Source organism: Pseudophryne corroboree, chromosome 7 (genome assembly GCF_028390025.1).
Source record: "Pseudophryne corroboree isolate aPseCor3 chromosome 7, aPseCor3.hap2, whole genome shotgun sequence".
Taxonomy (NCBI): Eukaryota; Metazoa; Chordata; class Amphibia; order Anura; family Myobatrachidae; genus Pseudophryne; species Pseudophryne corroboree.
Genome location: NC_086450.1, coordinates 241,658,616 through 241,683,475, shown reverse-complemented (window position 1 = coordinate 241,683,475; position 24,860 = coordinate 241,658,616). Strand labels below are relative to the sequence as shown.

Here is a 24,860-nt window from a genome sequence, read left to right as displayed (position 1 = left end):
GCAGTAGATCCAGAAGATCCGCGTACCAAGACCTTCTTGGCCAGTCTGGAGCAATGAGGATCGCTTGAACCCTTGTTCTCCTTATGAGCTTTAGCACTCTTGGAATGAGTGGGAGTGGTGGCAACATGTACACCGACTGGAACACCCACGGAGTCACTAGGGCGTCCACTACCACTGCTTGCGGGTCCCTCGACCTGGAACAATATCGCCAAAGCTTCTTGTTGAGACGAGAGGCCATCATGTCTATTTGAGGTACACCCTAAAGATCTGTTACCTCCCCAAACACCACTGGATGGAGATCGTGTCTGCTGAGGAAGTCCGCTTCCCAGTCGTCTACTCCTGGAATGAAGATTGCGGACAGCGCCAACGCGTGTTTTTCTGCCCAGAGGATGATTCTTGTTACCTCTGACATTGCAGCTCTGCTTCTTCGTTCCGCCCTGTCGGTTTATGTAAGCCATTGTCGTCACATTGTCTGACTGCACTTGAATGGCCCAATTTCTCAGAAGATGGGCCACTTGGAGAAGACCGTTGTAGATGGCTCTTAACTCCAGAATGTTTATCGGTAGGCCGGCTTCCAGACATGACCACCTTCCTTGGAAGGTTTCCCCTTGAGTGACTGTACCCCAGCACCGGATACTTGCATCCGTTGTTAGAAGGATCCAGTCCTGAATCCCGAACCTGTGGCCCTCCAGAAGGTGAGGTAATTGTAGCCACCAGAGGAGTGAAATACTGCCCTTTGGCGGCAGACGTATTCTCTGGTGCATGTGTAGATGGGATCCCGACAACTTGTCCAGGAGATCCAGTTGGAAAGACCGAGCATGAAACCTTCCATACTGCAGAGCCTCGTAAGGGGCCACCATCTTCCCCATAAGGCGAATGCACTGATGAACCGACACCCGGGTTGGCTTCAGGACATCAAGGACCATTGTTTGTATCACCAACGCTTTTTCCTCTGGAAGAAACACCCTCTGTACTTCCGTGTCAAGGATCATTCGCAGAAAGGACAACCTCCTGGTTGGTTCCAAATGTGATTTTGGAAGATTCAGGATCCAACCGTGTTCCCTGAGTAGGTGGGTCATGAGAACAATGGACTGTAACAGCTTCTCCCTGGACGATGCCTTTATCAGCAGATCGTCCAGATATGGAATTATGGTCACCCCGTGTCTGCGGAGGAGAACCATAATTTCCGCCATCACCTTGGTGAATACCCTCAGTGCTGTGGAGAGGCCGAATGGCAGGGCCTGGAATTGAAAATGACAGTCCAACAGTGAGAATCGGAGATAAGCTTGATGCGGGGGCCAAATCGGAATGTGGAGGTACGCATCCTTGATATCCAGGGATACCAGGAATTCCCCTTCCTCCAGACCTGATGTCACCGCCCTTAAGGACTCCATTTTGAACTTGAACTCCCTCAGGAAGGGGTTTAGCGACTTTAAGTTCTGAATGGGCCTCTACCGAAACATCTGGTTTCGGTACCACGAAAAGGTTTGAATAGTAACCTTTGTTTTGCATATGGGGTGGAACTGGTATAATAACCTGTGTCTCCGCCAACTTCTGGATGGCTTCCTGTAGGATAGCCCTGTCTGCCAGCAAAGCTGGCAAGCCTGATTTGAAGAACTGGTGAGGAGGGAGATCTTGAAATTCCAGCCTGTACCCCTAGGACACAATATCTTGCTTCCCCAAAGAGAGCCTGACCTGTGTAGGGTAGGGTTTCCAAACCTCTCCTGGATTCCGCATCGGCAGACCACGGGCGCAGCCAAAGGGAAGATATCCCTGCAGCCATGGAACACAGGTCTTTCATAGATTCCGCAAGAAAAAATCCTGCACCTGGAATCTGCAATAATAGTAGATTTTAATGTTGGGAATTATATATTTAGTTCTTAATGTGCATAACACATATCTATATAAATATCGGTGCTACAAACTGATCCAAAAATATATATAAAAAGAAAATTATAACAGGGATCAGTTTCTTGGGGTGCACTCCATCCCATTTACAAATAATTTAATAATTTCATAGATTCGTTACTGAGTGCATATTCTCGAACAGAAATGACCAATATCCACGTGGAATATTCCTGGATTATGTTCCACCTATGATATTATTATGGCCTAATTATTCGGCCATACTAAAGCGAAGTATTAAAAACAATATAGAAATAGAAAAACGTGAAGAAAAGAAAATCTTTATTAGACAGATTTCTGTCTTGTGTAAAAATAAAATATGATTAAAACCAAATCGTGTGCCGCCTATTATTTCTTATATATTCGATATGCTCTTATGATAAGTACAAATGTTTAAAGCTCCAACTATTTATGTATATATCCAGAGCCGGCCCTAACCAATATGTTGCCCTAGGCAAGATTTTGGCTAGTGCCCCCTAGCACCACCACTAGTTCTGCAGGAGATGCCTGGCATGAGTCATCTGGCAGCTCTGCTAATATCTGGCGCCTTTTGTTTATGAAAATGCATCTTATTTGCATTACTATGTGGCTAGGATGCGCAAGCAGCATCTGCTGATTAAAATGATATGCGGCATGCCTATATTCTATGTGCGACTGTGGCTGTATCTGCATACGAAATGCTACATTACAGTGATTTCCAGGAATACACTGCAATGTAGTATTTCGTATGCAGATACAGCCGCAGTCACACACAGAATATAGGCATGCCGCATATCATTTTAATCAGCAGAAGCTGCTGGTGCCCCTAAGCATAACAAATGCCCTAGACATTTGCCTAGTTTGCCTATGCCTAAGGCCGGCTCTGTATATATCCACTTATAGGTGATAATAATAAGATTTTACTCACCGGTAAATCTATTTCTCGTAGTCCGTAGTGGATGCTGGGAACTCCGAAAGGACCATGGGGAATAGCGGCTCCGCAGGAGACTGGGCACAACTAAAGAAAGCTTTTAGGTCACCTGGTGTGCACTGGCTCCTCCCACCATGACCCTCCTCCAAGCCTCAGTTAGGACACTGTGCCCGGACGAGCTGACATAATAAGGAAGGATTTTGAATCACGGGTAAGACTCATACCAGCCACACCAATCACACCGTATAACTCGTGATACTATACCCAGTTTAACAGTATGAAAACAACTGAGCCTCTCAACAGATGGCTCAACAATAACCCTTTAGTTAACAATAACTATGTACAAGTATTGCAGACAATCCGCACTTGGGATGGGCGCCCAGCATCCACTACGGACTACGAGAAATAGATTTACCGGTGAGTAAAATCTTATTTTCTCTGACGTCCTAGTGGATGCTGGGAACTCCGAAAGGACCATGGGGATTATACCAAAGCTCCCAAACGGGCGGGAGAGTGCGGATGACTCTGCAGCACCGAATGAGAGAACTCAAGGTCCTCCTCAGCCAGGGTATCAAATTTGTAGAATTTTGCAAACGTGTTTGCCCCTGACCAAGTAGCAGCTCGGCAAAGTTGTAAAGCCGAGACCCCTCGGGCAGCCGCCCAAGATGAGCCCACCTTCCTTGTGGAATGGGCTTTTACTGATTTAGGATGCGGCAGTCCAGCCGCAGAATGCGCCAGCTGAATTGTGCTACAAATCCAGCGAGCAATAGTCTGCTTAGAAGCAGGAGCACCCAGTTTGTTTGGTGCATACAGGATAAATAGCGAGTCAGTTTTCCTGACTCTAGCCGTCCTGGAAACATAAATTTTCAAGGCCCTGACTACGTCCAGTAACTTGGAATCCTCCAAGTCCCTAGTAGCCGCAGGCACCACAATAGGTTGGTTCAAGTGAAAAGCTGATACCACCTTAGGGAGAAACTGGGGACGAGTCCTCAATTCCGCCCTATCCATATGGAAAATCAGATAAGGGCTTTTACATGACAAAGCTGCCAATTCTGACACACGCCTGGCTGAAGCCAAGGCCAATAACATGACCACTTTCCACGTGAGATATTTTAGATCCACGGTTTTAAGTGGCTCAAACCAATGTGATTTTAAGAAACTCAACACCACGTTGAGATCCCAAGGTGCCACTGGAGGCACAAACGGGGGCTGAATATGCAGCACTCCTTTCACAAACGTCTGAACTTCAGGTAGTGAAGCTAGTTCTTTCTGGAAGAAAATCGACAGAGCCGAGATCTGTACCTTAATGGAGCCTAATTTCAGGCCCATAGTCACTCCTGCTTGTAGGAAATGCAGAAATAGACCTAGTTGAAATTCCTCTGTTGGGGCCTTATTGGCCTCACACCAAGCAACATATTTCCGCCATATGCGGTGATAATGCTTTGCAGTTACATCTTTCCTGGCTTTAATCAGCGTAGGAATGACTTCCTCCGGAATGCCCTTTTCCTTCAGGATCCGGCGTTCAACCGCCATGCCGTCAAATGCAGCCGCGGTAAGTCTTGGAACAGACAGGGCCCCTGCTGCAGCAGATCCTGTCTGAGCGGCAGAGGCCATGGGTCCTCTGAGATCATCTCTTGAAGTTCCGGGTACCACGCTCGTCTTGGCCAATCCGGAACCACGAGTATTGTTCTTACTCCTCGTTTTCTTATTATTCTCAGTACCCTTGGTATGAGAGGCAGAGGAGGGAACACAAACTGACTGGTACACCCACGGTGTCACTAGAGCGTCCACAGCTATCGCCTGAGGGTCCCTTGACCTGGCGCAATATCTCTCTAGTTTTTTGTTTAGGCGGGGCGCCATCATGTCCACCTGTGGCCGTTCCCATCGATTTACAATCAGCGTGAAGACTTCTGGATGAAGTCCCCACTCTCCCGGGTGGAGGTCGTGCCTGCTGAGAAAGTCTGCTTCCCAGTTGTCCACTCCCGGAATGAACACTGCTGACAGTGCTAGTACGTGATTTTCCGCCCATCGGAGAATCCTTGTGGCTTCTGCCATTGCCATCCTGCTTCTTGTGCCGCCCTGTCGATTTACATGGGCGACTGCCGTGATGTTGTCTGACTGGATCAGTACCGGCTGGTGTAGAAGCAGGGATTTTGCCTGACTTAGGGCACTGTAAATGGCCCTTAGTTCCAGAATATTTATGTGTAGGTAAGTCTCCTGACTCGACCATAGTCCTTGGAAGTTTCTTCCCTGTGTGACTGCCCCCCAGCCTTGAAGGCTGGCATCCGTGGTCACCAGGACCCAGTCCTGTATGCCGAATCTGCGGCCCTCTAGAAGATGAGCACTCTGCAGCCACCACAGCAGAGACACCCTGGTTCTTGGAGACAGGGTTATTAGGCGATGCATCTGAAGATGCGATCCGGACCATTGGTCCAACAGGTCCCACTGAAAGATTCTGGCATGGAACCTGCCGAAAGGAATTGCTTCGTAAGAAGCCACCATCTTTCCCAGGACCCGCGTGCAGTGATGCACCGATACCTGTTTTGGTTTCAGGAGGTCTCTGACTAGAGATCACAGCTCCTTGGCTTTCTCCTCCGGGAGAAACACTTTTTTCTGGACTGTATCCAGAATCATACCCAGGAACAGTAGACGTGTCGTCGGAACCAGCTGTGATTTTGGAATATTCAGAATCCAACCGTGCTGGTGTAGCACCTCCTGAGATAGTGCTACTCCCACCAACAACTGCTCCTTGGACCTCGCCTTTATTAGGAGATCGTCCAAGTACGGGATAATTAAAACTCCCTTTTTTCGAAGGAGTATCATTATTTCCGCCATTACCTTGGTAAACACCCTCGGTGCCGTGGAGAGTCCAAACGGCAGCGTCTGGAATTGGTAATGGCAATCCTGTACCACAAATCTGAGGTACTCCTGGTGATAGTAAATGGGGACATGCAGGTAAGCATCCTTGATGTCCAGGGATACCATGTAATCCCCCTCGTCCAGGCTTGCAATAACCGCCCTGAGCGATTCCATCTTGAACTTGAATTTTTTTATGTATGTGTTCAAGGATTTAAAATTTAAAATGGGTCTCACCGAACCGTCCGGTTTCGGTACCACAAACAGTGTGGAATAGTAACCCCGTCCTTGTTGAAGTAGGGGCACCTTGATTATCACCTGCTGGGAATACAGCTTGTGAATTGCCGCTAGCACAGCCTCCCTGTCTGAAGGAGTAATCGGCAAGGCAGATTTTAGGAACCGATGGGGTGGAGACGCCTCGAATTCCAGTTTGTACCCTTGAGATACTATTTGCAGGATCCGGGGATCCACCTGTGAGCGAGCCCACTGATCGCTGAAATTTTTGAGGCGGCCCCCCACCGTACCTGGCTCCGCCTGTGGAGCCCCACCGTCATGCGGCGGACTTGGAAGAAGCGGGGGAGGACTTTTGCTCCTGGGAACCTGCTGTTTGTTGCAGCCTTTTTCCCCTACCTCTGCCTCTAGACAGAAAGGACCCGCCTTTTCCACGCCTGTTTTTCTGAGTCCGAAAGGACTGTACCTGATAAAATGGCGCCTTTTTAGGCTGTGAGGGAACATGGGGTAAAAATGCTGACTTCCCAGCAGTTGCTGTGGAAACTAGGTCCGAGAGACCATCCCCAAATAACTCCTCACCCTTATAAGGCAAAGATTCCATGTGCCTTTTTGAATCTGCATCCCCTGTCCACTGCCGAGTCCATAAGCCTCTCCTAGCAGAAATGGACAATGCACTTATTTTAGATGCCAGCCGGCAGATCTCCCTCTGTGCATCTCTCATGTATAAGACTGAGTCTTTTATATGCTCTATGGTTTGCAGAATAGTGTCCCTGTCTAGGGTGTCAATATTTTCTGACAGGGAATCTGACCACGCAGCGGCAGCACTGCACATCCATGCTGACGCAATAGCTGGTCTAAGTATAATGCCTGAGTGTGTATATACAGACTTCAGGATCGCCTCCTGCTTTCTATCAGCAGGTTCCTTGAGGGCGGCCGTATCCGGAGACGGTAGTGCCACCTGTTTAGACAAGCGTGTGAGCGCTTTATCCACCCTAGGGGGTGTCTCCCAACGTGACCTATCCTCTGGCGGGAAAGGGAACGCCATTAGTAACTTCTTAGAGATTACCAATCTTTTATCAGGGAAAGCCCACGCTTCTTCACACACTTCATTTAATTCTTCTGATGGGGGAAAAACTACGGGTAGTTTTTTCTCCCCAAACATAATATCCTTTTTAGTGGTACCTGGGTTTATATCAGAAATTTGTAACATCTCTTTCATTGCTTCAATCATGCAACGAATGGCCTTAGTGGACATTAGACTAGACTCATCGTCGTCGACACTGGTGTCAGTATCCGTGTCGACATCCGCGTCTGCCATCTGAGGTAGCGGGCGTTTTAGAGCCCCCGATGGCCTTTGAGACGCCTGGACAGGCACGAGCTGAGAAGCCGGCTGTCCCCCATTTGGCATGTCGTCAAATTTTTTTGTGTAAGGAGTCGACACGTGCACGCAATTCCTTCCATAAGTCCATCCACTCAGGTGTCTGCCCCGCAGGGGGTGACATCCCTTCTATAGGCATCTGCTCCGCCTCCACATCATTATCCTCATCAAACATGTCGACACAGCCGTACCGACACACCGCGCACACACACAGGGAATGCTCTAACAGAGGACAGGACCCACAAAAGCCCTTTGGGGAGACAGAGTGAGAGCATGCCAGCACACACCAGAGCGCTATATAATGCAGGGACTAACTGAATTATGTCCCCTATAGCTGCTGTTATATATATACTGCGCCTAGATTTAGTGCCCCCCCTCTCTTTTTTACCCTTTTCTGTAGTGTAGACTGCAGGCGAGAGCCAGGGAGCTTCCTTCCAGCGGAGCTGTGAGGGAGAAATGGCGCCAGTGTGCTGAAGGAGATAGCTCCGCCCCTTTTTCGCGGACTTTTCTCCCGCTTTTTTATGGATTCTGGCAGGGGTAATTATCACATATATAGCCTCTGGGGCTATATATTGTGGTATTTTTGCCAGCCAAGGTGTTTTTATTGCTGCTCAGGGCGCCCCCCCCCTAGCGCCCTGCACCCTCAGTGACCGGAGTGTGAAGTGTGTATGAGGAGCAATGGCGCACAGCTGCAGTGCTGTGCGCTACCTTGGTGAAGACTGATGTCTTCTGCCGCCGATTTTACGGACCTCTTCTTGCTTCTGGCTCTAAGGGGGACGGCGGTGCGGCTCCGGGACCGAACACCAAGGCCAGTTCCATGCGGTCGATCCCTCTGGAGCTAATGGTGTCCAGTAGCCTAAGAAGCCCAAGCTAGCTGCAAGCAGGTAGGTTCGCTTCTTCTCCCCTTAGTCCCTCGCTGCAGTGAGCCTGTTGCCAGCAGGTCTCACTGTAAAATAAAAAACCTAATTATATACTTTCTTTTTAGAAGCTCAGGAGAGCCCCTAGTGTGCATCCAACCTCGGCCGGGCACAAAATCTAACTGAGGCTTGGAGGAGGGTCATGGTGGGAGGAGCCAGTGCACACCAGGTGACCTAAAAGCTTTCTTTAGTTGTGCCCAGTCTCCTGCGGAGCCGCTATTCCCCATGGTCCTTTCGGAGTTCCCAGCATCCACTAGGACGTCAGAAAAATACTGTTGTCCTTACCATGGAATTCTATATATAATATATACTTGCACCTATACCCGAATGGTATTCCACTAGTTATATATGTTATAGTGGATTAACCACAGAGATTGGAGGAGTAACCATAAATTTTAACATTTAAATCACAGCCTTAATGCTTATAATATATCCATTCACTTTCTTATGCTAATACCAGTTTTCTCTGACGTCCTAGTGGATGCTGGGAACTCCGTAAGGACCATGGGGAATAGCGGCTCCGCAGGAGACTGGGCACAAAAGTAAAACTTTAGGACTACCTGGTGTGCACTGGCTCCTCCCCCTATGACCCTCCTCCAAGCCTCAGTTAGATTTTTGTGCCCGGCCGAGAAGGGTGCACACTAGGGGCTCTCCTGAGCTTCTTAGTGAAAGTTTAGTTTTAGGTTTTTTATTTTCAGTGAGACCTGCTGGCAACAGGCTCACTGCATCGAGGGACTAAGGGGAGAAGAAGCGAACCTGCCTGCTTGCAGCCAGCTTGGGCTTCTTAGGCTACTGGACACCATTAGCTCCAGAGGGACCGAACACAGGCCCAGCCTCGGAGCTCGGTCCCAGAGCCGCGCCACCGGCCCCCTTACAGAGCCAGAAGCAAGAAGAGGTCCGGAAAAATCGGCGGCAGAAGACATCAGTCTTCAACAAGGTAGTGCACAGCACTGCAGCTGTGCGCCATTGTTACTCAGGCACACTTCACACTTCGGTCACTGAGGGTGCAGGGCGCTAGGGGGTGGGGCGCCCTGAGCAGCAATGTAAACACCTTGGCTGGCAAAAATACACCACATATAACCCCCAGGGCTATATGGATGTATTTTAACCCCTGCCAGAACTCACCAAAAAGCGGGAGAAAAGGCAGCCGAGAAGGGGGCGGAGCCTATCTCCTCAGCACACGGGCGCCATTTTCCATCACAGCTCCGCTGGAAGGACGTCTCCCTGACTCTCCCCTGCAGTCCTGCACTACAGAAAAGGGTAAAAAAGAGAGGGGGGGCACTAATTTGGCGCAGTTTTAATAATAACAGCAGCTATAAAGGGAAAAGCACATTTTATAGTGGTATTCCTGTCTATATATAGCGCTCTGGTGTGTGCTGGCATACTCTCCCTCTGTCTCCCCAAAGGGCTAGTGGGGTCCTGTCCTCTATCAGAGCATTCCCTGTGTGTGTGCGGTGTGTCGGTACGATTGTGTCGACATGTTTGAGGAGGAAAATGAGATGGAGGCGGAGCAATTGCCTATTATAGAGTTGTCACCCCCTAGGGAGTCGACACCTGAGTGGATGAGCTTATGGAAGGAATTGCGTGACAGTGTCAGCTCTTTACGAAAGACAGTTGACGACATGAGACAGCCGGCTACTCAGCTTGTGCCTGTCCAGGGGTCTCAAACGCCATCAGGGGCTTTAAAACGCCCGTTACCTCAAATGGCAGACACAGACACGGATACTGACTCCAGTGTCGATGATGAGGAGACAAACGTGGCTTCCACTAGGGCCACACGTTACATGATTGAAGCAATGAAAAATGTATTGCATATCTCTGATAATACAAGTACCACTAAAAAGGGTATTATGTTTGGTGAGAAAAAACTGCCTGTAGTTTTTCCTGTATCCGAGGAATTAAATGAAGTGTGTGATGAGGCGTGGGTTTCCCCCGATAAAAAACTGATAATTCCTAAAAGGTTATTGGCATCATACCCTTTCCCGCCAGAGGATAGGGCACGTTGGGAAACACCCCCTAGGGTGGATAAAGCACTCACACGCTTGTCTAAACAGGTAGCACTACCCTCTCCTGATACGGCCGCCCTAAAGGAACCTGCCGATAGAAAGCTGGAGAATATCCTAAAATGTATATACACTCACACGGGTGTTATACTGCGACCAGCAATCGCCTCAGCCTGGATGTGCAGTGCGGGCGTGGCGTGGTCGGATTCCCTGACTGAAAATATTGATACCCTAGATAGGGACAGTATATTACTGACTATAGAGCATTTGAAGGATGCATTTCTATATATGCGTGATGCACAGAGGGATATTTGCCGACTGGCATCAAGAGTTAGCGCGCTGTCCATTTCTGCAAGAAGAGGTTTATGGACGCGGCAGTGGTCAGGTGATGCGGATTCTAAAAGGCACATGGAAGTATTGCCTTATAAGGGGGAGGAGTTATTTGGGGTAGGTCTATCAGACCTGGTAGCCACGGCAACTGCTGGAAAATCCACATTTTTACCCCAGGTAGCTTCTCAACCTAAGAAGACGCCGTATTATCAGGCGCAGTCCTTTCGGCCCCATAAGGGCAAGCGGGCAAAAGGCGCCTCATTTCTGCCCTGTGGCAGAGGGAGAGGAAAAAGGCTGCAGCAAACAGCCAGTTCCCAGGAACAAAAGCCCTCTCCCGCCTCCGCAAAGTCCTCAGCATGACGCTGGGGCTTTACAAGCGGACTCAGGCACGGTGGGGGCCCGTCTCAAGAAGTTAAGTGCGCAGTGGGCCCACTCGCAAGTGGACCCCTGGATCCTTCAGGTGGTATCTCAGGGGTACAAATTGGAATTCGAGACGTCTCCCCCTCGCCGTTTTCTAAAGTCTGCTTTACCGACGTCTCCCTCAGACAGGGAGGCAGTATTGGAAGCCATTCACAAGCTGTATTCCCAGCAGGTGATAATCAAGGTACCCCTCCTACAACAGGGAAAGGGGTACTATTCCACACTATTTGTGGTACCGAAGCCGGACGGCTCGGTGAGACCAATTTTAAATCTAAAATCCTTGAACACTTACATACAAAGGTTCAAATTCAAGATGGAGTCACTCAGAGCAGTGATTGCAAACCTGGAAGAAGGGGACTATATGGTGTCTCTGGACATCAAAGATGCTTACCTACATGTCCCAATTTACCCTTCTCACCAAGGGTACCTCAGGTTTGTGGTACAGAACTGTCACTATCAGTTTCAGACGCTGCCGTTTGGATTGTCCACGGCACCCCGGGTCTTAACCAAGGTAATGGCCGAAATGATGATACTCCTTCGAAGGAAGGGAGTTTTAGTTATCCCTTACTTGGACGATCTCCTGATAAGGGCAAGATCCAGGGAACAGTTGGAAGTCGGGGTAGCACTATCTCAGATAGTGCTGCGCCAGCACGGTTGGATTCTCAATATTCCAAAATCGCAGCTGATCCCGACGACACGCCTTCTATTCCTAGGGATGATCCTGGACACAGTCCAGAAAAAGGTGTTTCTCCCGGAGGAGAAAGCCAGGGAGTTATCCGAACTAGTCAGAAATCTCCTAAAACCAGGCCAAGTCTCAGTGCATCAATGCACAAGGGTCCTGGGAAAGATGGTGGCTTCTTACGAAGCAATCCCATTCGGCAGATTCCACGCAAGAACCTTCCAGTGGGATCTGCTAGACAAATGGTCCGGGTCGCATATTCAGATGCATCAGCGGATAATCTTGTCACCAAGGACAAGGGTGTCTCTCCTGTGGTGGTTGCAGAGTGCTCATCTTCTAGAGGGCCGCAGATTCGGCATTCAGGACTGGGTCCTGGTGACCACGGATGCCAGCCTGAGAGGCTGGGGAGCAGTCACACAGGGAAGAAATTTCCAGGGCTTGTGGTCAAGCCTGGAGACATCACTTCACATAAATATCCTGGAGCTAAGGGCCATCTACAATGCTCTAAGCCTAGCAAGACCTCTGCTTCAAGGTCAGCCGCTGCTGATCCAGTCAGACAACATCACGGCAGTCGCCCACGTAAACAGACAGGGCGGCACAAGAAGCAGGAGGGCAATGGCAGAAGCTGCAAGGATTCTTCGCTGGGCGGAAAATTATGTGATAGCACTGTCAGCAGTGTTCATTCCGGTAGTGGACAACTGGGAAGCAGACTTCCTCAGCAGACACGACCTCCACCCGGGAGAGTGGGGACTTCACCCAGAAGTCTTCCACATGATTGTGAACCGTTGGGAAAAACCAAAGGTGGACATGATGGCGTCCCGCCTCAACAAAAAACTAGACAGGTATTGCGCCAGGTCAAGGGACCCTCAGGCAATAGCTGTGGACGCCCTGGTAACACCGTGGGTGTACCAGTCAGTGTATGTGTTCCCTCCTCTGCCTCTCATACCCAAGGTACTGAGAATCATAAGAAGGAGAGGAGTAAGGACTATATTCGTGGCTCCGGATTGGCCAAGAAGGACTTGGTACCCGGAACTTCAAGAGATGCTCACAGAGGACCCGTGGCCTCTACCTCTAAGAAGGGACCTGCTCCAGCAGGGACCCTGTCTGTTCCAAGACTTACCGCGGCTGCGTTTGACGGCATGGCGGTTGAACGCCGGATCCTGAAGGAAAAAGGCATTCCGGATGAAGTCATCCCTACCCTGATCAAAGCCAGGAAGGATGTAACCGTACAGCATTATCACCGTATTTGGCGTAAATATGTTGCGTGGTGCGAGGCCAGGAAGGCCCCTACAGAGGAATTTCAACTGGGTCGTTTCCTGCATTTCCTGCAAACAGGACTGTCTATGGGCCTAAAATTAGGGTCCATTAAGGTTCAAATTTCGGCCCTGTCGATTTTCTTCCAGAAAGAACTGGCTTCAGTTCCTGAAGTTCAGACGTTTGTCAAGGGGGTACTGCATATACAGCCTCCTTTTGTGCCTCCAGTGGCACCTTGGGATCTCAATGTAGTTTTGGGGTTCCTAAAATCACATTGGTTTGAACCACTCACCACTGTGGACTTAAAATATCTCACATGGAAAGTGGTAATGCTGTTGGCCCTGGCTTCAGCCAGGCGTGTCTCAGAATTGGCGGCTTTATCCTATAAAAGCCCTTACCTAATTTTTCATACGGACAGGGCAGAATTGAGGACTCGTCCTCAATTTCTCCCTAAGGTGGTTTCAGCGTTTCACTTGAACCAGCCTATTGTGGTACCTGCGGCTACTAGGGACTTGGAGGACTCCAAGTTGCTGGACGTAGTCAGGGCCCTGAAAATATATGTTTCCAGGACGGCTGGAGTCAGAAAATCTGACTCGCTGTTTATCCTGTATGCACCCAACAAGCTGGGTGCTCCTGCTTCTAAGCAGACTATTGCTCGTTGGATTTGTAGTACAATTCAGCTTGCACATTCTGTGGCAGGCCTGCCACAGCCAAAATCTGTAAAAGCCCATTCCACAAGGAAGGTGGGCTCATCTTGGGCGGCTGCCCGAGGGGTCTCGGCTTTACAACTTTGCCGAGCAGCTACTTGGTCAGGGGCAAACACGTTTGCTAAATTCTACAAATTTGATACCCTGGCTGAGGAGGACCTGGAGTTCTCTCATTCGGTGCTGCAGAGTCATCCGCACTCTCCCGCCCGTTTGGGAGCTTTGGTATAATCCCCATGGTCCTTACGGAGTTCCCAGCATCCACTAGGACGTCAGAGAAAATAAGAATTTACTTACCGATAATTCTATTTCTCGTAGTCCGTAGTGGATGCTGGGCGCCCATCCCAAGTGCGGATTGTCTGCAATACTTGTACATAGTTATTGTTACAAAAATCGGGTTATTATTGTTGTGAGCCATCTTTTCAGAGGCTCCTCTGTTATCATGCTGTTAACTGGGTTCAGATCACAGGTTGTACGGTGTGATTGGTGTGGCTGGTATGAGTCTTACCCGGGATTCAAAATCCTTCCTTATTGTGTACGCTCGTCCTGGCACAGTATCCTGAGGCTTGGAGGAGGGTCATAGGGGGAGGAGCCAGTGCACACCAGGTAGTCCTAAAGCTTTACTTTTGTGCCCAGTCTCCTGCGGAGCCGCTATTCCCCATGGTCCTTACGGAGTTCCCAGCATCCACTACGGACTACGAGAAATAGAATTATCGGTAAGTAAATTCTTATTATTTTCAGTATAGTATTACCTAGTATGTAGGAAGTGGCAACAAATGTTTAATAACAGCCTTGGTATTTATAATGTATCCATTCAATGTTATCTGCAGAGAATGGCAACAAATGTTGCCATATATGTTGTATTTCAAGTTCTCAGCACTCTGCCCTTATTCAATGCTAGGGACATTGTGCAGATATTACATACAGATGTGTCCACTTACATCTTTGCATTTTTACAAATTTTGCACAACATGCAAAATACGGCTAAGCTGTTTTTCACGAGAAGCGAGTGGATGAATTTTCAAATTTTTGTTTGCCATAATAGAATATGTATAAAGTAACATATTAAAGAAGCAAATTAAGAAAAATCACAAGGCATGGCTAAATTTCTGAGTCTATGGCATGCAAAACTGTGCCATACATGGCGGGATATAGCAAAGATGTATGTGGACACATCTGTATACCAGGATTCTTGGCTGCGCATGAAATTAATACCCCGAATGTTTTCCTGTATATATAACTGCGTGGTACAGGTGTATGTCATTACAGACCTGTAATTACTGACATTATCCCCCAATAGGGAAAATACGTCCCAGATAATATGTCAGTCTATTAATATTAGGTATGTTAAATGTCCCAGTGTGTTCCCACACACTGATTGCTGCAGGGACTGCTGTTTATAATGCACACAATCTGTACTGGGGTTTGCAGGAGTCCGCAATTTATATGTATATATTTTTTTTGTTAGCACTCCACACCCTGTTTACTGCAGGGACTGTTGTATATTGCTAATACACACAAGCTGTAATAAGATCTGCAGGGGTCAGTGGTTAGTATGTATATATTTATTAGCGGTGATATTTGGAATCAAGATATACCTATAATTATTGACATTATCCCACAACAAAGAAAATATGTCCCAAATGGTATGTGGGTCCGTTTAATTATTCCCATATACGTCCAAATGCCTCTGATCTTGTGTTATCAGGCTCAACGTTTTATAATAAGATGTGCAGGAATTAGCAATATATATGAGATTATTAACAGTTGTGCTTCAGATAAAAGGTATGCTGACCCTGCTTATTACAGCTATCTGCTATTCAGCATAGCCATACATCATAAGATGATACGTGGGCAACTGACAGATTTTTAGTATGCACGCACAGCCGGACTTCCTATAATCAAGTCTCCTCCATATACTAAACGGTATAAGGGTACACAGTACAAGCAAGTAATTACTGAGCTAAAACATTAGGCATGCAATGGCGGCACACGGCTAACCAATGCGCATTTCGCTCTATGGTAGAGCTTCCTCTGGGCTCTAGCGTGCGGCGCCCGCCTCCTGCCATAATTTTATACGGAGAAGAGACCAATCAATTTCCCCCTCCTGTGTATATCTCATTTTCATTGGCGGGCAGGGGATTTTTAAACCTCCCGTCCGTTCCCCAATTCTAAACATAGGAGATTAGTTTTAACTCCTAGTGGTTTCACCCGTCACAGGTGAATTGAGTAAAGCCGTCTTCTAATACTACAGTGCACTCATCAGACTAGAATGCCCCATGACATGTGTCCTGTTGATTTTAGATGTTAGTAGCTATGGATCATATACTAAACTCATGTTACTACGTGTCCCCATTACCCATATAGGTAAGAAGAAAAGAGAGAAAGGAAAGCAGGGGATAATATAGATCCCTGATTTTATACAAGATTATAATGCACACAAATCTTCATGTATAACCAATACACCTTATAAATTTTAAGTGATATCTTATATCTGTATATATTATTATTCAAAATTTCTTCCTTCTTAAAAAGATGTGTACTTTATAAAAATGTAATTACAGATTTATGGGAGATACAAATGCAATAAATGTATTTTGTATTTTATGTTTTTGTGTATCATATTAAATTCCTAAAAAATTATAACAGTGTTAATATGTGTATATATCATGATGAATACTCATCCATCCTGTATTATTCCCATCCAACATGTACTTAAAGTATATGTGTATACTGTGCTTATTAAAAAGTGCCTATCTTTGTCACCTCTATTGTGAATGTGCCAAAATATTAAATGCCCACTATACTTTTAGTGCTGAAAAAATGTATTCGTGCACAATTAGAGAGTTATATATATAAAGATTTTTTGCATTTTTTGTGTATAGATGAATTGAATGTGATCCTATAAATAAAACTGATTAAATATGTCAGCAGGTATTCCCACTACATAATCATTTAAAAATTATGTGCAAAAATAAATAGTGTCACACCACAAACTAAAAAACAAAAGTGTAAAACAACATGCCAAAACAGAAAAATGTACTGGATTGATAATTCCATTAACGTAATTATGTATGATGTTAATCACATATCATAACTTTTTTCTCATCTATCTTATATAATTTTATCCATATTGCACTTCCTTTCTATTTACATGTGTGCATATTCTTGATATTCATCATATATAGTGATTATTTTCCCATTGTCTATTATACATGATTTTATCCACGTTCTATTCTCCCTTTAATCACACCTATATCAGTGTATAAGCTACCTATTGTAAACTCCATAGGCTACAACATATCCTATATTCGATAATACATACTATCCCCTTATATGCCCATCCTTCCATATATATATCTTCCAACAACTATTTATATTATTATTAGCATGTTTATCATTCCTAGTTCTATAGGGTGACTATGTCACACCTAAATGCTCGAATACATGTTATCCCCCTACGTGTGAGTATATATATATATATATATATATATATATTCCACAAATAGGGAGTTTGTTTATAATCCCCTGGTTCTATAAGGTAAGTATATCACATCTACATCCCCTATGTCCATAATATCATCATACCTATCTATCTGTATCCATGTACACTTTGTGTCCATAATTATAGACATTCTATAAGAGATGCATGCCTCGATGTCATTTTTGATATGAGTATCTAATCCAATAATGTACAGTAAATTGTTCTACTGTCACTTCAATTTATACTTTGCATAGATCATATGAATTTGTTCTATATTTCCATAAAGGATGGACATAAAGGATGATATTTTACTTCTGTCAATTTCATGTAAAGATGTCACAGCAATTAATTAATCATATTAACTGTATTTACTCCATATTCATACAGCAGGCAAATGTGAAATTAAAGATTCTTTCCGTTCCTGGTATGGAAAACATCATATATGTCTTTATTAGTAAGTATCTATGTCCGGGTCCTACATTCTAATGATATTGTTATAGATACAGTTTGTCAATTAACAATTCCAAAAAGATAATAAATGGATACTGACTCTTCCATATCTGAAAAAGCCAGATGTGATTATCAAATAAAAGTAATGATTCTCATTGTATCTAGACTAAAGGAATGCCGAGTATTGTATCTCTTCATTCAGTCCATGTGGAGTCAGGCTATTCATGAGGAATATCTGTCTTGATTCCCTCTTGAGAAGTTCCTTCATTATATTCCCTCCTCTCAAACCCAATTCAATGCTTTCAAGGCCAAACACCTTCATCTGACTAGGATCACTCGCATGTTTTCTCATGAAGTGCCTAGCCACACTAGTGAGCTTTTTCATGTTGGAGTGGTCCCTTCTTGCATGGTTAATGTTACCCACATGTTCTAGAATCCGTTGCTTAAATTGTCTTTTAGTCATCCCTATGTAGTTTAATCCACAGGGACACATAAGGCAGTAAATGACTCCTTGAGTCGTGCAGTTAATGTAACCTCGGATATTAACCAACTCATTATATCTGTTGGTATATTCCTTGGTTACTTTTACATATTGACAAGCTTTACACTTGCCACAAATGTGGCATCCCTGAATTACTGGCACCCGTTTTCTCTTTCTAATGAAATGACTATGGACAAGTTTATTACGCAGATTGGGTGATTTTCTCCAACTTGTGAGGATTCTCTCACCAATTTCCTTCTGTAGATCCTCATCAGTTTTTAATATGTGAAGGTGTTTCTGCAATGCCTTGTTGATGTCTCTCCATTGTCTGCAATATGTTCTGATAAACCTGGTGGGTGCATCTTCCTTCCTTTTATTTTTGGGATTGAGTAAATTGGCTCTAGGGATACTCTTGGTCTCTTTATATGCCTTTCGTAGCACCTTTTCACTGTAACCTCTCTTCTTCAATCAATCTTGTAATTCATTGGCCCTTTTCTTGAAGGTAACTTCATCAGAACAGTTGCGTCTGATTCTAATATATTCCCCTTTGGGGATTCCTTTCAGTGTGACTGGGAGATGTGAGCTACTATGATGTAGTATGCTGTTCGTCGCCGTTTTCTTACGGAACACATCAGTGGCAAGTTTATCTTCCTTTATTGTGATACTCAAATCTAGGAAGGTTATTTTCTCCTGACTGATATCAGATGTTAATTTCAGATTTAATTCATTATCATTGAGGATAGATATAAATTCCTCTAATTCCTCCTTTTCTCCTTCCCAGATGATCAAAATATCATCTATAAACCTATGCCAACTGATGATGTGTTCCGTATATTTGGCATTGGTGTCATTAAACACCCACTCCTCCAGTGCTGTGGAGAGGCCGAATGGCAGGGCCTGGAATTGAAAATGACAGTCCAACAGTGAGAATCGGAGATAAGCTTGATGCGGGGGCCAAATCGGAATGTGGAGGTACGCATCCTTGATATCCAGGGATACCAGGAATTCCCCTTCCTCCAGACCTGATGTCACCGCCCTTAGAGACTCCATTTTGAACTTGAACTCCCTCAGGAAGGGGTTTAGCGACTTTAAGTTCTGAATGGGCCTCTACCGAAACATCTGGTTTCGGTACCACGAAAAGGTTTGAATAGTAACCTTTGTTTTGCATATGGGGTGGAACTGGTATAATAACCTGTGTCTCCGCCAACTTCTGGATGGCTTCCTGTAGGATAGCCCTGTCTGCCAGCAAAGCTGGCAAGCCTGATTTGAAGAACTGGTGAGGAGGGAGATCTTGAAATTCCAGCCTGTACCCCTAGGACACAATATCTTGCTTCCCCAAAGAGAGCCTGACCTGTGTAGGGTAGGGTCTCCAAACCTCTACTGGATTCCGCATCGGCAGACCACTGGCGCAGCCAAAGGGAAGATATCCCTGCAGCCATGGAACACAGGTCTTTCATGGATTCCACCATAAATCCTGCAGAATCCTGAATGTTACATAAAAACAAATCAACATCACTTTTATCCATTGTATCCAAATCCTCAAGTAACGTGCCTGACCACTTTACTATAGCTTTGGAAACCCATGCACAGGCAATAGTAGGACGTAGTATCGCCCCCTGAAGCCGTGTATATAGATTTCAGCGTAGTGTAAATTTTGCGATCAGCCGGCTCTTTTAAGGCGGTAGATCCTGGAACAGGTAAAACCACCTTTTTAGAGAGTCTGGATACAGACGCGTCAACTATGGGTGGGTTTTCCCATTTTTTCCTATCCTCCTCAGCGAAAGGGAAAGCAACCAGAACCCTCCTAGGGATCTGGAATTTTTTCCACTGGGTTTTCCCATGCTTTCTCAAATATAGCATTTAATTCTTTAGACGCAGGGAAGGTTAGTGAGGCTTTCTTATTGTCAGTGAAGTAAGCCTCCTCAACCTGCTCAAGTGTTGTATCAGCAATATTCAACACATCACTAAGAGCCTCTATCATCAACTGCACCCCTTTTGCGAGAGATGCCGCCCCCCGCAGCACATCCCCCTCACAGTCTGCCGTGTCAGAATCGGTATCCGTGTCATCTTGCATAATCTGGGCAAGAGAACGTTTGTGGGAGCATATAGTAGGGGGTCCTGAGGTAACAGAACCGGACCAAACTGCCATAGAGTTCTGTAAAACCTGAGTTGCAGATTCATTCTGTGCAACCCTAGTAGAAATCATAGTTTTAATAGAGGATAACCATTCAGGCTCCCTTGCTGGTATCTGCGCTAAAACAGTGCAATCCTGATTACATGGAATGGGATCATCCTGAGAGGACATATCCTCTGCAGCATATGACACAGAGGTCCTGGACATAGCTTAATGGAGACCACAGACACACACACACACACACACACACACACACACACACACACACACAGGGGAGGACAGACAGAGTATCACCCTCAAGAATGGCAAGAGAGACACAGAGATTGGAGCCGACCCACACACAGCGCTTTTACAGTATAGGGAGACCCCCCCAACCAGCGCTGACTGTGCACCTTTATAAGTTACACAGTCTTTACACAGCCCCCCCCCCCCCCTTCTACAACCCCCTGGTACCGTAAAAGATAGCTGGAGTTGAATTGGAGGGACAGCTCTCACTGACAGCACTTCTGCAGGCGGGAAAATGGTGCTGAACGCTGCTGGGTCCGCTCTGAGGAGAAGCTCCGCCCCTTTCATGACGCTGTCTTGAAATTGTTTTAGGGAGTCTAATTTTCCTGTGTAAACAGAGGTTGTTGTTTGGGCACACAAGCAGGAGAGCTTTAAGAAAGGAGGAGGCCCGTGTGCTGCCTTCTCTGTTCGGGCCCCCTCCTCTCTGCCGGCAGCGCTGGAGAGTCTGAGCACTAGAGGGCTCAGACTCTACTGTGCATGCGCAGATCACCGGGTAAATGGCGTGCTGGCCATTTTTCCAGTGATTTCTCTACTGCACATGCATAGAACACCATAGAAATGGACGCTGCGCCATTTTCACAGTGATTTCACAGCGCTGCTGACGTCGACACGGGACTCTGGAAGGGTAATAATTCAAATAATGGGTGCAGAGGTGGGGGCCCCCTCTGGACTCAGGGGTCTATGTGCACTGCACACATTATAAATACGCCAGTGCGCACAATCATATTGCGCCAAACAGACAGGGTTTAGCCACATAAAACGGCTAAACCCATCTAAAGTCCTACTTTGGGCGTCCAGCCAAGTTTGCAAACAATTGTTTCGGGCATCTAAAAATCCTGTCTAAACTGAACTTTTTAGACGCCCAAACAATTGCCAAGATTCAATTGTGTTTGGGCACCCATGCACATTGCAAATGTTGCACCCAAACAGACCAGGTTTAGCCGCCTAAAACAGCTAAACCAGTCTAAACTTCTTGTGCAGAGTTTCAAAAAAAAATTTCTCGCACCTCATGAGCATGCGAGAAAAGGTGCCCCCTATGAGGCCGTTGGGCACCCGAACGGCAGAACAATTGAATTGCTGCCGTCGTGTGCCCTCTAGTGGCAGCCACGCGATAAACAATTGAATCGGCCCCTATATGGCCTCCGTGGCTGCTGGGCGCCCGAATAGCAGAACTGAATTGCTGCAGTCGGGCGCCATATAGGGGCAGCCGCAATAAAAACGACTGAATTCCCCCCTAGGCCACCAAGCTATACAATAGTGAAAACGCAACCAAATTCATCCAGTAGTTTTTGTGTGATGACGGAACGAATGCGCAGACAGACAAAAATTCGGATTTATTTTTTTTCGGTCTCCATAGTTCATAAACAGTCCCTAGAAGTATACTTCTCAAAAAAAAATTGCTATGTACAGACACAACCCTTACAGTTTCATTTTATGTATAGATTAAAATAGGAGAACAATGCTATTAGTTTGGCAATGCATTGCTATGGCATGAAGGTGACAATGAGTACTGTATTTTAGTTACATTTAGCCCAGAAAAATATATTTCCCGCTTTAAGACTTAGAACAGCCAAAGTGACAAGCTATGATAATTATACAAAGTTGACTATTCTAGGACAAGCAGCATAACATCCAAACCCCTTAGGTCCTATCACAGTCAAACATCAGAATCCAGAATCAGACATACAATTCGTGAAAAACAGGATTTCTTTGATTGTCCAAAATTAACAAGATAATTAGCCCTATCAAGAAGGGCCACATTTCTGTGGAGGCGTGGAGATGGCACGTAAGAAAACACTGACATACAGTAATACCAGGAAGCCTAAGAGTAATAACTGGCACTGTAACGGAGTCTGATGAATTCATATTTATGTGATCTTAATGAATAATGGGGAACACCTTACACTGAGAGATCCTTTGAAAGTGGGGAACAATGTAATGTAATGATAATATGGTTTATTAGGAGACTCTCTGGAATTAGAGCTACAGTCATTATATAAGCATATTACAATATATTATAAGTACCTCTGGAATGTGAGTACAGTCACTATATAAGGATATTTCTGTATGTTAGAAGCCACTCTATAAGAATATAACTGAATATTAAGGGACACTCTGGAATGTGAGTACAGTCACTATATAAGGATATTTCTGTATGTTAGAAGCCACTCTATAAGAATATAACTGAATATTAAGGGACACTCTGGAATATGAGTACAGTCACTATATAAGGATATTTCTGTATGTTAGAAGCCACTCTATAAGAATATAACTGAATATTAAGGGACACTCTGGAATGTGAGTACAGTCACTATATAAGGATATTTCTGTATGTTAGAAGCCACTCTATAAGAATATAACTGAATATTAAGGGACACTCTGGAATATGAGTACAGTCACTATATAAGGATATTTCTGTATGTTAGAAGCCACTCTATAAGAATATAACTGAATATTAAGGGACACTCTGGAATATGAGTACAGTCACTATATAAGGATATTTCTGTATGTTAGAAGTCACTCTATAAGAATATAACTGAATATTATGGGACACTCTGGAATATGAGTACAGTCAATATATAAGGATATTTCTGTATGTTAGAAGCCACTCTATAAGAATATAACTGAATATTAAGGGACACTCTGGAATATGAGTACAGTCACTATATAAGGATATTTCTGTATGTTAGAAGCCACTCTATAAGAATATAACTGAATATTAAGGGACACTCTGGAATATGAGTACAGTCACTATATAAGGATATTTCTGTATGTTAGAAGCCACTCTATAAGAATATAACTGAATATTAAGGGACACTTTGGAATATGAGTACAGTCACTATATAAGGATATTTCTGTATGTTAGAAGCCACTCTATAAGAATATAACTGAATATTAAGGGACACTCTGGAATATGAGTACAGTCACTATATAAGGATATTACTGGAGTTTAGGACTCACTGTGGAATAGGGAGAAGCAGAGGTGAAGAGAGAAGGGGGAGTGGGTACGGATTACCTTAGTCCGGGATTGTTAGAGGGGCCCAGCAATGGCCAGGGTCAGCTGCTAAGGGGGATACTGGCCCCATTTTGCAGAACTTCTGAGGGGGACAAATGACCACCTTTGCAGCATAGTGTTCTTTATGTCTTTTTCTTTTTTGGAGGACGAGGGGTGTAAAACCAAGCTGGCTAAATTTAGACAAGCCCCCAGTACCTGAACCCAGTTCAGAACTCAACAAGTCGAAAATCACAGTATACTAGAAGACTTTAGTACTGGGTAAGACCTAGACACTCTGGAACTTGGTACGGTCACTAGACTGTATATAAGATTATGACTGTATATTAGGAGACACTCTTCTGAACTGGGTACAGTCACTGTATAAGGAGATTACTGTATATTAGGAGACACTTCTGAACTGGGTACAGACACTGTATAAGGAGATTACTGTGTATTAGGAGACACTTCTGAACTGGGTACAGTCACTGTATAAGGAGATTACTGTATATTAGGAGACACTCTTAAATTGGTGTATAGCCAACAAAATTACTATATACTAGGAGACTCTCTCTCTCTATATATATTTATTTATCATTACTGTGTATTAGGAGACACTGTCAGTAGAGTACAATCTCTACTTAAGGACATTACTGTATAGCAGGAGACAAAAGTCCTGGGTCAGACTTGAACATTCTCTGGAACTGGCGTACAGTCACTACATAAGGCTGTTACTGTTTATTAGGAGACACTGGGTACCGTGACTATATAAGGATATCAATGTATATTATCAGAGACTCTCTTTAAGTTTGGGGCTCTTGTCCCCCAAGCCTGGAACTTTATTCTCCCCTTGTGCCCCTCCTCACGGGGGCCCCGCTTTCCCAGGGGGCCCAGCCAGGGGTCTCAACTACTCACCAGGACGTGGAGCAGCAGCATTCTCATTACCCAGCAGCGAGTCTGGCAGGAACCATCACACGGCTGCCACGTCTGGCTGCGCAGGCGCAGTGAAGCAGGACAAAGGCATGTCGGGATTTGTAGTATATTCCCTATGCAGGCAATAGTGGCTTTAAATTCTCCCTGGACAGCTGGCCAAGACGGTGAACTACTAGTCCGAGCATGCAATTACAGCGTTTCAGCCGTCTTTATATAGCCTCAGGCCCAGTCTGCCCGATGAGTGGCGGGACATGCTGGTACCAATAGTTCCACAATAACTAGTGAGCCACAGGTGACCAAACCCTGACACACAACTCGAGTCTGGGCATGGTAAGTAACTCATATGGTGGATTGATCAGTGGGTACCCAGTACACACTTGCACGATATCGTGGCGATGGATGAATCTTATGGTGTGTACACATGGTGAAATATTTTCTTACAATTTTGACTATATAGTCAAATCGCACATAGTGTCGCACGCACAGTCATTATGTGCTTGCGATACCGACCTAG

At 45.4% G+C, this 24,860-nt stretch overlaps 1 protein-coding gene across 1 annotated transcript in view; it reads right to left on the bottom strand.

Moving 5' to 3' along the window:
- Positions 1–24,448, bottom strand: part of PDIA5 (protein disulfide isomerase family A member 5) — a 295,349-nt gene extending 270,901 nt beyond the window's left edge. The window contains exon 1 of the mRNA XM_063934059.1: positions 24,329–24,448. Within this exon, the coding sequence (XP_063790129.1) occupies positions 24,329–24,355 (27 nt within the window). The 5' untranslated portion in view covers positions 24,356–24,448. The remainder of the gene's footprint in view (positions 1–24,328) is intronic.
- Positions 24,449–24,860: the final 412 nt, after the last annotated feature.